This window comes from Taudactylus pleione, unplaced genomic scaffold (assembly GCF_031769625.1).
Source record: "Taudactylus pleione unplaced genomic scaffold, aTauple2 ptg000106l, whole genome shotgun sequence".
NCBI classification, from domain to species: domain Eukaryota; kingdom Metazoa; phylum Chordata; class Amphibia; order Anura; family Myobatrachidae; genus Taudactylus; species Taudactylus pleione.
Genome location: NW_028284508.1, coordinates 1248468 through 1264044, shown reverse-complemented (window position 1 = coordinate 1264044; position 15577 = coordinate 1248468). Strand labels below are relative to the sequence as shown.

General features: G+C 40.2%; 1 protein-coding gene across 3 annotated transcripts in view; it reads left to right on the top strand.

The window, feature by feature from the left end:
- SLC12A4 (solute carrier family 12 member 4) overlaps nucleotides 1-15577 on the top strand; it is a 307394-nt gene that overhangs the window by 143099 nt on the left and 148718 nt on the right. The window contains exons 1-3 of one of the 3 annotated variants that reach the window (XM_088470906.1): nucleotides 9572-9673; nucleotides 11704-11850; nucleotides 14564-14618. In XM_088470906.1, the coding sequence (XP_088327032.1) occupies nucleotides 9587-9673; nucleotides 11704-11850; nucleotides 14564-14618 (289 nt within the window). In that variant the 5' untranslated portion in view covers nucleotides 9572-9586. Of the gene's footprint in view, nucleotides 1-9571; nucleotides 9674-11703; nucleotides 11851-12238; nucleotides 12381-14563; nucleotides 14619-15577 lie in introns of those variants that run through there. The other 2 variants (XM_088470905.1, XM_088470907.1) reach the window with 2 other exon arrangements.

Genomic DNA, 15577 nt, shown 5'->3' with positions numbered 1-15577 from the left:
ACGTATGAACGGCCACTTGCGTCCGGGTCTGAATCAGGGCCATAGTGACAACTTGGGGTTATTAGCTTGGTAGATTGGTGTTAATGGTGCAGTGATTAGATGTAGAATTAGAGTCCACACATTGCATTCCAGTAAAACAAATGAAAAATGGTGCTTTTACTTCAGCATGGACATCAGGAAACAGAAATAAAATAATAAACAACCTAGCCCTTTCTTAGGGCACTAGCTCACTTCTTGAGCCCTCTCTATAGAACCAGCTAATCTGCATGAAAGTCTCTGAGATTTGTGCTCCTTCCTGCCACATGCAGGACTGGACACTGGCCTCCTGCCTTGGTGTAGCTTTCTCAGCTTGTTGGCTGCCGCCTCTCACAAAGACAGTGTCAGAGGTATATGGATCTGCCTGCCTCCTTGCAAGTATGATCCTGACCACCTGGTCTGCTTCACTCACACTGCAGCCCCACTTGAACTGTCTGGCAGCCATTATACATCTTCCCACAATGCTTTCTATTCTGTGTGGGTGGATCTGTCCTGCCCCACACAGAATCTGCTCTGCTGCTCACCAATGCCACCTCTGGTGATACTGCCACATATCCCACTCCCCAGCTTGAAACCCCTGGGTTCAGCTACATGGGACGAGGCATTCTCATTGCAAAGTCCCTCTTCACTCTCCTCATGAGGGAAATCCACTGCATCCACGATCATCCAGACTCTGGTAATTTCTGGGGGTCGCATCCTCCCAAGTTCCGGAGGTAATTTTTCTCCTTACTTTTTTCCTTACTTTATGGTACCAATGGTGGTACTTGCTTTCTTTTTGCAGTACTTGAGGCTCACCCTTGGGTACCGCAACAGGCATTATGAACTTGAAGTACCTTTTTCCAAAGCGACACACTTCCTCTTTACTCTTGCCACTTAAACCTACTAAAGGCACATCTGTTGGCCAACTTCTACTTGACCCATCTTTATCCTGCAGCCTTGAAGCCCTGTATTGGCTACTGGCATACTTCACTGATGGCCCCTTGGAAGAAGAGGAGCTAACAGTATCCTGATAGTCAACAAGAGACCAAGAAAAAAGAAGACTTTTTGTTGTGGGCACTCATATGGTAATTAAGATAATTAAAATATAACTTTTAATATAGTATTACTAAAACAAGGTAATCTACACAAACGAACATACATACATACAACATATATCTAATTAATCCTTGTAATTAAGGAAGCCAGCTCATATACAGAGGGGTTTACCCTCTATTTATTCAAAAGGAATGGATTGAGCGACATTAGATTAACAGAGTGAACCCTCTGTGCAAAACACTAATGTATCACCAAGATGTCAATATTTTTAATCTGATAAGAATAGTACCACACCACGAGCAGCAGCAGAAAATAGCTGTCACTCACAATATAGTGACACAATAGTACATTTTAACAGATATCATACATCTTAACAACACATAGTAATTGTCTCAAATTTAGCTCCAATCTCAGAGCACAAATGCATATGATAAGGATAATACCACACCACAAGCAGCAGCAAGTAATGGCTGTCACTCACAATTTAGTAATACAATAGTACATTTTAGCAGGTATAGTACATCTTTACAGCACATTGTAGTTGTCTCAAATTTAGCTCCAATCACAGAGCACAAGTACATATGGTAGGAATAATGCCACACCGCAAGCAACGGCAGGTAATGGCTGTCACTCACACTTTAGTAACACAATAGTATAATCTAAAAGATATGATACATCTTAACAACAGATTGTAATTCTTTTTAAAATGTGTGATCATGTGTATACAAAGTCCTAAACTGCGGCATATCCCTGTAATGGTTAAACTAATAGGTTATAACCAGATCGTAACACTGCAGTGGGTAGAGGGAGTCCCAGTTAATACATCATGATATACAATCTATAGGTGTCCATATCCGCAATGCCCAATTATTAATCAAAAAATATATCACCATAAATGCTGTTGGAAGTGCATATATCGGAAGGATATTACTCAAATAGCAAGTGACTGTGTACTTGGACTAGGAGACTAGGGCATATAATAAGTATATCTGCATGGATGTGTTTACTTAGCTTGGTAAATTTGTATAAGGAAATCCTTAACGTGTGCCGCTGATCCACGAGGGAGAGGTGACTGTGAACATGCACAGAGGGCGCAGGCTTTGGAGGAGACGGTAGCGGCAGTGGGAATCTCCTTCCACGCGGCTTCCCCAGGGAGATACCTGGCCGTCTCGTGCAGGTTCGGCGGCAGATGCGGGGAAATCCTAGCTCGCTGCCGCACGGGCTGGTGCCCTCCTGCTCCAACAGCCTGCTATGACTCAAAGTAGGATGACGTACGTTTCGCCGGGGGCGGGGCTTGATCACATCAGAGTTGTAACTTACTAACCCTGAATCTTCATTATCGTCTTTACATAAAATACTCAAAGTGTGTCCTTACAAATTAAACACGACTAAAACTGAAGCACTCCCGATAAAAATATTTCTTTGAGCTTTTGACTAGACTTAGAGAGTTATAACTATGTATGGCAAGTTAAGAGTCTTACTTATTTAGGGGTTCAGATACCAAGGAGGGTAGCTGATATTGTAACATGTAACTTCCTTCCCCTTTTGACTAAATTTTCACTTTTAACAACTGATTGGATGTTAGAGGAGGTTTCATGGTTGGGTTGTGTTGCCGCTTTAAAAATGGTTCAATTACCTAAGTTGATTTACTTATTTCGCACCATTCCTAAGTTACTCCCTTTTGTCTCTGTTAACTAAATTTTATGGTGTTTTTATAAAATGTCTGGAAGTCTAAAAACCTAGATTGTCTAGACGTACTATGTCTTTACCTAAGACAGAGGGCGGCATTGCGTTCCCGGACCTATGATTGTACCAGTGGGCATGTATTTTATATCAGCTTGGAGATTGGTTTGAGGTAGATGCCCCTAAACCTTGGGTGATTTTGAAACGGAAAATGTCTCATCCCTTTCCCTTACCTGATTTATTGTGGTTACCACAGGTCTGCAAGCGTCAGTTGCCCTCCTCTTCCATGGCAGTAGTAGCCTCTGTGTCTGCATGGTATAAAGCTACATCTAGATTAAATGATTTCCAACTTCCTACTACTAATCTTAGTTTGTACAGTATAGCTGTTTTGATCCCTGATTTAAAGTTTGATATATGGGCGGCTCGGGGTGCTCATGATGTTATGTCTAATGGTGTACTTCTCCCTTTTTCCCATATTCAAGAATTGTTTTCTGTTTCATCAAGGGATTTCTATAAATATCTACAGTTACGTCACTGGTTGCATAGTTTACATTCTGGCTCTCACTTATTGCAAGCTACTCCAAAATATATTTTTGAGAGATTTTATACAGGTGGGTATAAAAAAGGTATTTCTTGGTGGTATAATTTATTGGTAGGTGCGTCTAAACCTGTAACTTTCCCAGCTCATTTAAAGTGGGAATCAGATCTCTCAAGGTCATTTACAGAGGATGATTGGAGCTCTATTTTTAGATTGTGTTTTCGTATCTCTAAATGTATCTCCCATGTGGAAATGTTTTATAAACTCATTCACAGGATGTATTTAACCCCTGACAGGCTAAAATTTGGCCTTCTTTTTCCAACCAATGTTGGCGAAAATGCGACCAAATTGGGGACATTTATCATATATTTTGGGCTCGTCCCAAACTATATATGCTGTTGCACCAGGTTTTTATGTTAATCTCCAAAGTGACAGGGATTACTGTAATTCTGGATCCTCTTTCAACATTGTTCCATGTTCACCAGGAAAATCTTTATTTTGGGGATAAGTATGTGATGGGGCATATTTTAATTGCTACTAAGTCCCATATTGCATATCATTGGTGTTCAGAGGTAATACCAAAATTAGACAATATTGAGGATAAGGTTCAAGCTCATTATGATTTTGAGATAGCAGTAGTCTAAGGCTGGGTACACACTGGCCGATATATTGGCCAATCAATTGATCAGCCAATATATCGTGCCCCCGTCGGCCAGTGTGTACAGACAATATGTCTGTGAACAACGTTGTTCACAGACATATCGCATTGGCTGTGCTGCACAGCCAATGAACAGATATGTCTGCAGACATATCTGTCCATCGACAAGTGTGTACGGGCGTTAAGCCGATAGACCGTACACAGGGGTGCAGAGAGGGGAGGGGGAAGCCGTGAGCGGGTACTAATTACCCGAGTCTGGCACAGCTCCCCATCCACAGTAGCCCAGCACACGCTGCTTTGTGCTGGCCTGCACTGGGAGACTGTCCGAGGCTGCTAAAGCAGCAGCCCGAACAGTCTCCTATGCCAGAGTGGGGAGTGATCACGCTGATCGCGCTCCCCATTGGCTGTGCATCGGGCTGACGGGTACACAGCGCCCCCCTCGCCAGCGCCGCAAATGGTTTTTCCCCTGAAGGGGGCGTGGCCATGCCTGCCGTGATTAAGCCACACCCCCTACCCGCTCCCCGTCCGCTCGGACCCACTGCAGCATGCAGATGATGGTCGTTAAGTGTTTATGAACCACCATCATCTGCAGATATATCTGTAGATCACTCGATCTGCAGATATATCTGTCAGGTGTGTACCCACCTTTACTCCTCCTTGTCATGGAGTGGGGAACTTGGAGTTGTGTACCCGAACTGGGTTGTAAGACAGACACACCTGAACCAATAGGTAGTTTGAAACTGGATGGTTTAATGTAGTTTCTGTTCATACAGTAATAAGAGGAGACTGAGATATAAGATGTTATAATATAGTCCTCTGTGCAGAGAGAACGCAACTATAAGATGCTGAATAAAACTGTAGAACAAAAGTCTTTTGAATAGTCACTGGACTTAGAAAAGGAACTGTAGGAAGAAACTGTAGACTTGGAACTGAATGAACTTGAAGAATTAGAATTTGACTCCGGACAGGAGCAACGATGATTAAACTTGAAGAACTTGGAATTGGACTCCGGACTGGAGCACGTGGAATGAACATGGAATATGACTCCGGGCTGGAGTAACATGGAATGAACTTGGAATATGACTCCCGGCTGGAGTAACGTGGAATGAACTTGGAATATGACTCCCTGTGCCGGGTAGTACTGGTAGCCCATCGGGAACTCAGGAACATAGGTCATCAAGATCTGGGAAACAGCAATGCTATGCTAGGAAGCATAGGTTTCACACCGGGAGCTCAAGAACATAAGTCATGCAGCAGCAATGGACATTGTTGCGCTGGCAACCAGCATGTGTTACAGGAAGGTCTTTTATACCATCAGGCTGAAGCGGATTGGCTGACACCACTTGAGATGGCTGCTGACTGGATGCACGAGTATCACCTGACCTGGCCCAAGATGGCTGCGCCCATGTTCCGGGAAACTTGTATACTGGCGCGCCGTGCGCGCATGGATCTGCGGCAGAGGGACACAGGCAACAGCCGGAATGCTGCAGATGATTCACAAGCGGAGGCCCCGCATCGGAAATCACTGGAACAGCAGGCCGACTGCTCAGCCGGTAGTGATATCACAGACGTATGGGAAGATGCAGGGGTCTAGGACGGAGGTCTCTAGCACGGTTTGTGACACTCCTCAGCCAATAATCCACTATTGACATGGTTCAGTTGGAGTGACTATCAAGCAGAATCTCAATATAATAAAAGTACTACTAACACTATTTTGCCTCTATTGGATATTTAATGTAATGTCTGATGTTTGATATTGGTTTTGCATTATATTGTTTACCTGTAAATGATTATACGGTATGTTACTGGTAATAATGTTTTGATGTACCCTGACCTTAGGGACATTTATTGTTTTTGATTTTACCCTTTTTTGTTGTTTATAAAATATTTTATATTATATTTTCTGTTTATTTGATTTTATTTTATTATATGTTTTTTGTTGTACAATTTGTGATGAAAAACAAAAATTTCTATATTGGAAAAAAAAAAGAATTCAATATATAAATAAATGTTAAAGGGAACATTCATAAAAACCATTTGAGCTCAAATTCCCCATTCAAACCCATAGGGACCAATATATTGAGTTTACAGATCCAAAGCATCTCAGACTTAAGCTGCATACACACGTAAAGATTTTCTGTCCAACCATCCAACTATTTGATTGTTTGGAATGAAAATCTGGTAAGGTATGAAAGCAAATGACAATAAGCAATTTGCTCCCAAACGCTGGAAAATGGACAAAAACTGTTGTTTGAACAAATTGTTTAGATCAAACATTTAACAAACTTGTCTAACGACCATTTTCATCTGTTTTCTGGCATTTAGGAGCAAATTGCTGATCATCAGTTACTCCCATACCTTACCAGATTTTCATTCCAACCAATCAACTAGTTGGATGGTTGGACAGAAAAATCTCTACATGTGTACCCAGCATAAGCCTACGGTGCGATTCAAAGTTGGTAAGATGAGTTGTACGATTGCCCTTGAAATTCTTCCCTTGAAATTTTTCAAAAGATGTGGTCAAATGGCGTACGATTGATAGTTATGATCATAGGATAAGATGCATAGAAGTGTATCACATTGTACTCAAAAGATCGTAGGTCTCTCTGCAAAACCATCTGATCTGCGATCCAACTAGACGACGGCGGGGACGCGCATCGGGCCGCAGTCCACACAAAATACACCTATTTTCACACGATTGGTCTGTCCAACCTGTTGTAACTGGCCATATCATGTAAAAAATCGTCCCGTGTATGGGCACCTCTTTGGATCTCCATGTTGGACAAACTGGTTGGATCCCCAAAAAAGATTTTAATTAGCAGGTTTATGACCCATGTACTAATTTAAAATGTGCTGAAACTGTGTGTGTCGCTAGCCACTTTCTAATGTTATATAGATGTTCGGCCAGCCTTGTTTTCAAATTACGGCTGGTTTTACCAATATAAACCAGGCCAAATCTATATTCTAAGGCGTAGATGACATAAAACCTGTATAGTGAAATGTGCGTTGGTGATGGGAGCAGTTTCACTGCTTTGTCATGTGTGTCTCTCTCTAATGAATATATAATTACAGTATCGGTTTACCTATTTCCATGTGTCTAGCAGCGCTACCTTAATGGACAGTCTGTGTATTCATGCAATCTGTAGCACAGTAGCGCTAATCAGACTAAGTGATACAAAGTGTATGTACCAAAGTAATGTGCCATGTGAACACTGACTATAACAATAGTCAATTCACTCAACTTTCAGTGACATACCTATCACTGTGTCCAGTAGCGCTACCCTAACTGACAGACAGAAGGTCTGTGCATTAATGCAATTTGGAAAACAGTAACTCTACTTAGACTAAATGATACAAAGTGTATGTATCCTGGCTATACCATTAGTTAAATCACTCAGCTTGACCTCTGATTTAACGGGGGCTTTTCAGTTAGACATTAGTATTTGCATGATCATTACACTAATATCATTATATTATGTCCAATTATGATATCCATGGTCTGTGAGCTGATGTCAATATTTAGAAGATCATAAGGGCACCAACCAGGTGCAAGCAAGTATCAATCAAGTGTCACCCTAATCGAAATATAAAGGGTCTATGCACTGATGCAATTTGCAATACAGCAGCGCTATTCATATTGATTGATACATAGTCCATGCACTGAGATAATGAGTAAGGCGAATTATAGCTATAGCATTAGCCTAATCATCTGACTTTCATTTCTGAATTAACAAACATTTCTTAATAATCTACAATACCATTGTGTTACCATCTAATTGGTTTAATTATTAAACCATTGATCTCATCCAGACCATTGCATCTATGGTCTCTGAGCTGATATAATGCTCAATATGCATATATGAACCGCAATACTAACATATGTTCATTCTTTAGCCACACTTACGAGTGGAACTGTTAAACAGGGATCACCAATACAACAGTGACATCTAGTGGTATTAAAGATGTTTATATAGACACACTGTTTGGGTAATAAACTTGCAACACTGTTGCTAAACAGGATACTGTTACTAAATTGATACTTCAGATGAAATATAACCAGTTCTCCTGAAACTGAATCCTACAGTAACCTATACGTTTGTCCACTATGTCTGCATGATCAGAGTTAAAATCAGACGTATTAACTCTGTGGGTCAGGTATAACCAACTAATTAATTTCCAAATAAATAAACATCAATTGAGACTTCATGACATAATTTTATTTAATACGTTTTTAATTTACAAATCACTTTTATATTTCACTTGAGGAATTTGATTTTAAATTCAATAAATAAAAGTAATATTTTATATTTATCAACAGTGCGCCAACAAAGAGTTCCCATTCACTACAGTTAATAAAGAGTTATTTAAGGAATTGTGAAATAATGATTAATATGTACTTAAATGAGATCTGAGGTTCGGAATACAGTGGACAGGTCGTGATTGGTATTATACTAAATCTCTCTTTATTCGCAGATCTCTGGTTCTATTGGCAAGGAGATCGCATCATGCGTCCGCTAGTTATGGATCATAGGGAGTTATTGGTTAGCATGTTACCATTTTGTATGAAGTGTCTGTAGCCAGTTTAACTAGTTCCTCGGCGGGAAAACTAGACAAAGAAGCTGTTGGAGAACTGAGACATACCCCTAATGACACCATATGAACTAACCAATGACCAGAGTGACCTGAAGCAAGAACCAATGAGAATCTGTTACTACTTGCCTTTGTTGTCTCTGTAATCTGTACTGAATATAGGCTTGTGAGCTGGGTGCAGTAGGCCGTCACTTCTCCATTTCTTTGGGTGACGGTGACCGGAGGGCTCAGGATTGAAATACTGCATACTGGGACCAGTAGCACATGCGTATGGATTGGCTGTACTTATATATATCTTATTGCTTTTTATTCTAATTGTTAAAGCTTTCCCTGTTTACATAAATAATATTTTGTGCTTTGGAACCACACAATTGGATTGGAAATCAATTCTTTCTTAAGCGACTAGCAGCACTAAATAGCGACAATTAGGTATCAATTATTTATAACAAGGGGTAAGGGGAGTGGTTATTGTTTCACAGGTAAATGGTGATCTCCCATTATTTTAACTTGAAAGTTAGTCAGATGACCAATGTTTTATGCAAGTGATCCGATGCGTCTTCGGACGTCTTCGGACGCACCAGAGGATTACTGTAGGTAAGCCAGCAGGAGGCGTCTATTTACAAAAGATACCTCCTGCAACATTCGTATATTATGATATAGCACAGCGGTTGTGTGATTGGCGTACATCGCTGAATCAAGCCCAATATTTTTTAAACAAATCTTTGTTTGTATTTTGATATATTTATCCATGTGAATTAGGAAATGTATAAGGTGCCTTTTTTCAAAGTAACCAAAATTCTATTGTTTTTATTATAGAAATGTAAAACAATGTAGTTTGAAGTAATAAATCCTGAATACCATGTTTGAATTCTATAGTCTTATTTCAACTAATGTAATGCAATGGGGCTTTTTTAAATTATAACTTATACTGCTTTTTCATTTGATGGCTAGGTCGCACGCAGGATTATGTTCATGCGCCAATCCCTGGTTGCGACCCGGTTGACATCCCATACAGACAGACGGCCTGACTTTGTTCAACCCTTCTCATGACCAGGATTGAAATGCCCTGCTTATTTCAACCTGTCCCTTTCACACTGCACAGTAACCCGGGTTGCTGCATTTTCGTTATTGCTGTTAGTGTAAAAGGGGTATTACTGAGTACCTCCTGATACTTTTGGTGAAAGTCTTGCAAATAATTACCATTGTATAAAATCTGGTTTCAATCTAGCATTTCAAGTTTTTAAGGTACAGAAGTTTTTATCATTGTATTTACATTTGTTACATTGAAGAAAAAAATAGTATATATTTCATTTTTATTTATCCTTTTATTTATGACATCATAGGGGGTATTCAGTTTGGAGCGAAAAAGTCCGGACTTTTCGCTCCACATCGGAGGTTTGGCAGGGGAAAAAATAATAATTATTTCATGTTTTCCTGTAAATAAAATCTATTTACACTAAGTACATAAAGATAAATTAGTTCACATGACTTTGACCTAAATTTACATATTTCAGACTTTTGCAAATTGATATGACCCTGTTAATAAGAAATTTGCCCAATCATCTACCATGCAATGTTTTAATAACAACAAATATAAAGTAACCTTAAGCGCTGTCAAAATTATATTTATTAAATAATTATATATTCACATATATTAAAAACAACTATGTAAACAATATATATAAATTATAATAGACATATAACATATACACACATTTTGAGAGGTGCCTCCTAATTAGCAGCACAGATAGTAATTGTATTTAATGATCCTCAGGTGATTAGTGTATCCAATAAATCCTATATCATGTAGGACTCAGTTCCTTAATATTACAAGGTTACTTTATGACACTGCATACTTTAGCAGGGTACAATGTATCTCTCCAAAAAGAAATGTGATCAGTGTACAAAGGCCCTGATTCAGAGCCGGACGCTCTGACCAGAGCGCTCGCTCTGAATCAGGGCCCACCTCCTTTAAAATGGAGCGTCCTCCTGGATGCTCGTATAGCTGTGGGTCACCACCCACAGCATATACAAGCGTCCAACAAGATGGTCGCGATGGTCTTGACCATCGCGACCATCGGACTTGCGAGTGAAACCCTGTGGTCGGGTTTCACAACCGCAAGCCCTGGAGTGATTTTGGCTCTATCAGAGCCAAAATCACTCCCACTGACATCACTAGTGATGTCAGTGGGGCCGGCTTCAGACGTAGGCGTTCCCATAGGAACGCCTCCGTCTGGCAGGCACGCCCCCGGCATGCCCACCAAAGGGGGCGTGCTGTCAGTCAACATCGACAGCACGCCCCCTTTGGTGCGAGACCCGGAGCGATGGAAAGTCCTTCGCTCGCCGGGTCTCGCGCATGCGTACGACGGAGCTCCCTCTGTCGTACGCATGCGAAGTGGGGAACATCGACCCACTTGCGAGCGTACTGCCGCTCGCGAGTGGGTCTGAATGACCCCCAAAGAGCGGTGAGATGTTGACACTGAAATAGTCATTTATTTGCTCTCTCAATTAAAATATACTCTTAAAATAGGGACTTTGTATATAAAAAAGGGAATGAGTTAATAAGAAAAGTTATACCCAATATAACTAAAAGCTTTAATACTAATGAAGTCTGATTCCTTGCTGGAGTAAAATTGGGAATGACATTTCTTTTGGAGAGATACATTGTACCCAGCTAAAGTATGCAGTGTCATATTGTAACCTTGAAACATCCTACATGGTATAGAGGATTAATTGGATACATCATCACCGGAGAATCGATAAATACAATTACTATATGTGCTGCTAATTAGGAGACATCTCTCAAAATGTGTGTATAGGTTATATGTCTACTATAATTTGTATAAATGTTTACATTGTTGTTTTTAATAAATGTGAATACATAACTTTTTAATAAATATAATTCTGACAGCGCTTAAGGTTACTTTCCGTTTTCTTTTTCTGTGATTGTTGTGGGTGTTTTGTATTGCCCACCTTATTCTGAAGAAGCAGTCTAAATACAATTTTATGGAAACATAGTTGTGTTTAATATAATTTATGAACCATCACTTTTAAATAAGCGCCAGACTGTTTGGAGTTTTTGTTAATTGCATTAACCGCATTATGAAACCAGCTGGTGGTATTCGTGAATGAAAATTTTAACTTTTTGTTTGGTCTTTCACAGTCACCCAGTATGGGCACTTTGATGGGTGTCTACCTTCCCTGTCTGCAAAATATCTTTGGAGTAATACTGTTCCTTCGACTAACGTGGATAGTGGGAACGGCTGGGGTGCTTCAGACGCTGGTCATTGTTCTGATATGTTGCTGCTGTGTGAGTACATTTTCAGTATTATTCTTGCCTCTTATTTCTGGTACAACATATATCCCATACAAAGTGATACAATGCAGCTTATCTCCTACTTCGTTTTCACTCTAGGCGCAGAGTGCTGATCAGTGAGGAGGGCATATTTAAATTTTGAAGGGCAACATTTTATATGTGATATATAGCTACAGTTACTGTAGCTGTAGTGATACATAATGTGTAAAATTTTGTCTGGCAAAATTGAAATATGCCCTCCTCACTGTTCAGCACCCTGCACCTAGAGTCAACACTAATACTTACTATAGCCCACTGTATCTTTCATAATATTGTGAGGTATGCATTTTGAATATTATATTTTCATATAGATTGTCATGACACTGCACAGTCCGGAAGAGAGTATATAACCAGAGTTAACAAGCAAAGACTCCTAACTTCAAAAGCACTTTTACAGTGTTGCCTCGCACCCTATTACACTCCACCAGTGCAATGGATGTGGGAAAATAATATCACACTCAGGCAAATACCCGAATAAAGAATACGTAAGTTTATTTAACACAAATCAACAACAGAACTATAGCAGATTTCAGAAAGAATAAAGTCAATCACACTGTAACAGTTGTAAATGGAAATACAATGCAATACAATACAGGTGTCCTTATAACCAATCATGGATTATCCTCTCCCTGCTTAATGCGTTGTTAGTGGACCTCCTTCCACCCAAACCCCTTATATATCGGCAAGGCCTTTGTGATTCCCAAGCTCGTGGTTTTGGGGTGCGAGGGAGCAAACTCTACTGTCTATTTCATTGGCAGATTTTATCTCCCAGTGGCTGCAGAGGGGCTGACAACTGCCCATCTCCTTCCTTGCCAGCACTGGCCCCTCAAGGTCAGACTTGCAAAACAGTTGTCAGCAAAGCAGTCTAATCTCTGCATGTAGAAGGATACTAGGAAACTATCACAACTAAAGTCAGTCAATCATCAAAATCCAAGTTCTTGCAATTGTAAGAGCTGACTCATTATAGTGCCCCTATGGAGCATAATGGAACAGTCTTTGCAAGATCAGTCTTTCTCCAGGGTTGCAGCTGCTCTTTTAAATCTGATGTAGTTATGAATCCGGCGACCGCGATGCCGGTGGTCTAAATCCCGACGGGGGAAGCCCAACAAGGTACGTGGCATCGAAATACTGATGCCTATCTTAATCCCGATGCCGGAAAACAGAAAGACGACAGCCCGAATGAGGTAAGCCCGGGGCGCCCTTAGTGTTAGCCGCAAGGGGGGAGTGTTATGTTTAGGCAGCATAGCGGGGTTAGATTTTGGGGGGGAGGTTAGGGTTAGGCACTCCTTGGGGGGAGGGTTAGGGTTAGGCACCACTGGGGAGGAAAGTTAGGGTTAGGCACTAAGGGGGAGGGTTAGGTTTAGGCACAAAGAGGGGAAATGTAGAATTAGGCACCAACGGGGAGGGTAAGGGTGCAGGGTGGGGAGGGTTAGGCTACTAGAAGGGAGGGTTAAGGTTGGGGGAGAGGGGGTGGGTAAGTGTACTTACCAGACCGTAGTCGGGATACCAACCATCGGGATGCCGCTGTCTGTATGTTGACAGAAGGAATCCCGAAAGCCGGCATTACATACCGATTCCCTTTTAAATGCAGAGTGGCTGGACGATACTTGTGCCTGAGTAAAACAGCAGACCCAGCTCAATGTATTCGAAAAATGGGGATTGATTACCTATGAGACGGATTCTTACCTTTACAAACCCACAACATGAAGGTTGTTTTTAAGTGTACCGGTATACCTTGCATACACAGTGGCCTATTTACTAAGCAGTGTTAGGAGACAAAGTGAAAGGAGATAAGGTACTAGCCAACCAGCTCCTAACTGTCACTTTTCAAACACAGCCTGTGAGATGGCAATTTGGAGCTGATTGGCTGGTACCTTATCTCATTTCACTTTGTCTCCTAACCTTCTTAGTAAATGGACCCCACAGTGATTGGCACCTGGATACAGGGAGGAAATCCTGCGGATGGTGTGTATATATTGATTGGCACATGGATACAGGGAGGAGATTCTGCGGATGGTGTGTATATATTGATTGGCACCTGGACAGTGAGTAACGCCTTTTCCAGTGATCTATTGCAGTATTAAGGACAATTGCTGCTATAAAGTAGTATATGGGAGAAAGATCTTTTGGAGGTACCGGATCGCATGCCCACAGTGTTTGAGTGATAGCGATCATAAACTTCTGATTTAACTTTGCTGTTGAGCTTTGAGCAAACTATTGCACCAATTCTGAATATTGTTGAATTTTTTACATTTTTGTGTATAGTGGGGGTATTGAATATTTTTTTTTATATTGTTTTCATTGCTTCAAACAAGAGCCCTATCTATTCAAATTGGTTTGTGTCTTTTTAGCAGGTAGCCAACCCTGCTGGTGGAGCTGCCAGTTTGATTAAGCATTTATATTGAGTGGTTGATAAGTCCACCTTTTGTATTGTACACCCTTGGTCTAGCATGAACGTGCTCTTATGTCTACATGGGTGTTACACATGTTAAACATATGCAAGCAATTGTCATTTTTATCTTCTGTTAAGTAATTCACTTGTTGCATATGCAATTATATTCATTTCTGTAACATTTTATTCATATGCTTTAAACTTTCTTCAGAAGTTCTATATTTGTTTTCTTGTTTCCCTCCCCCTTTACTATCTCATTCCTTCCTTTTCATTTAGACACTCCTCACCGCTATATCGATGAGTGCCATTGCCACAAATGGTGTAGTACCAGGTATTTACAATCTACAACTGTAAAATTGTATAAACACCCACTGCCTCTAATAACATTAAACTGCATTCCTTCTATTGTTTAAAAAAACAGTAAAAATACAAGCAACTTAATAAAGCAATCATGATCTTCTTTCTGCAGCATAAGTTTCAAATCTAGATAAATATATTTATCAATATAAATATAATATGCAGTCATGAAGCTGGTAGTGACAATGTCAAAATGCAGAATGTTGACTGTTATGTCAACATGGTTAAAATGTCAACATCATAAATGTCCACATGTAAAATGTAAACATAATCCAAGGAATAGACTGCACTATTTATTTATTAAATTATTTATATTCCACATATATTAAGCAGCTCTTTAAGAGGATATTTCAGTCATTCACATCAGTCCCTGTACAGTGGAGTCCCTATTCCCTATCACATGCATGGACATACACACTAGTGTTACACTTTTGTTAACCTACCACTATGTTTTTGGAATGTCACAGAAAAATAGAGCCCCCAGAAGAAACCCACATAAAAATGGGGAGAACATACAAACTCCACAAAGATAGTGCCTTGGTCATGAATTAATCTCATGACAGCTGTAAGGCAGTACTGCTAACCACAACAGCAACCATGCTTCTGTTGATTCGTAAAATAAATATTTAGTACATTCCTGCCTATAAACCTCTAAGATTCACCTGCCTAGAACCTCTAAGACAAAACCTGCCTATACCTTCTAAAACCACAAGATGTCGCTAATTAGAGCTGTGTTTGATTATACCATTAATGAAATACTGAGACAGTTGAATAGCGGTCCAACGCGCTAAAGATTATTATTCAGGTAAAAGTACAGATGTTACCACGCTATGATCTAATAATGAGCGCAAATAAATTGTACAAACATTAGGTCATAAGGTACAGTTAATATACATGAAACGGTTATTAAAGATCAAAATACAATGAGCAATA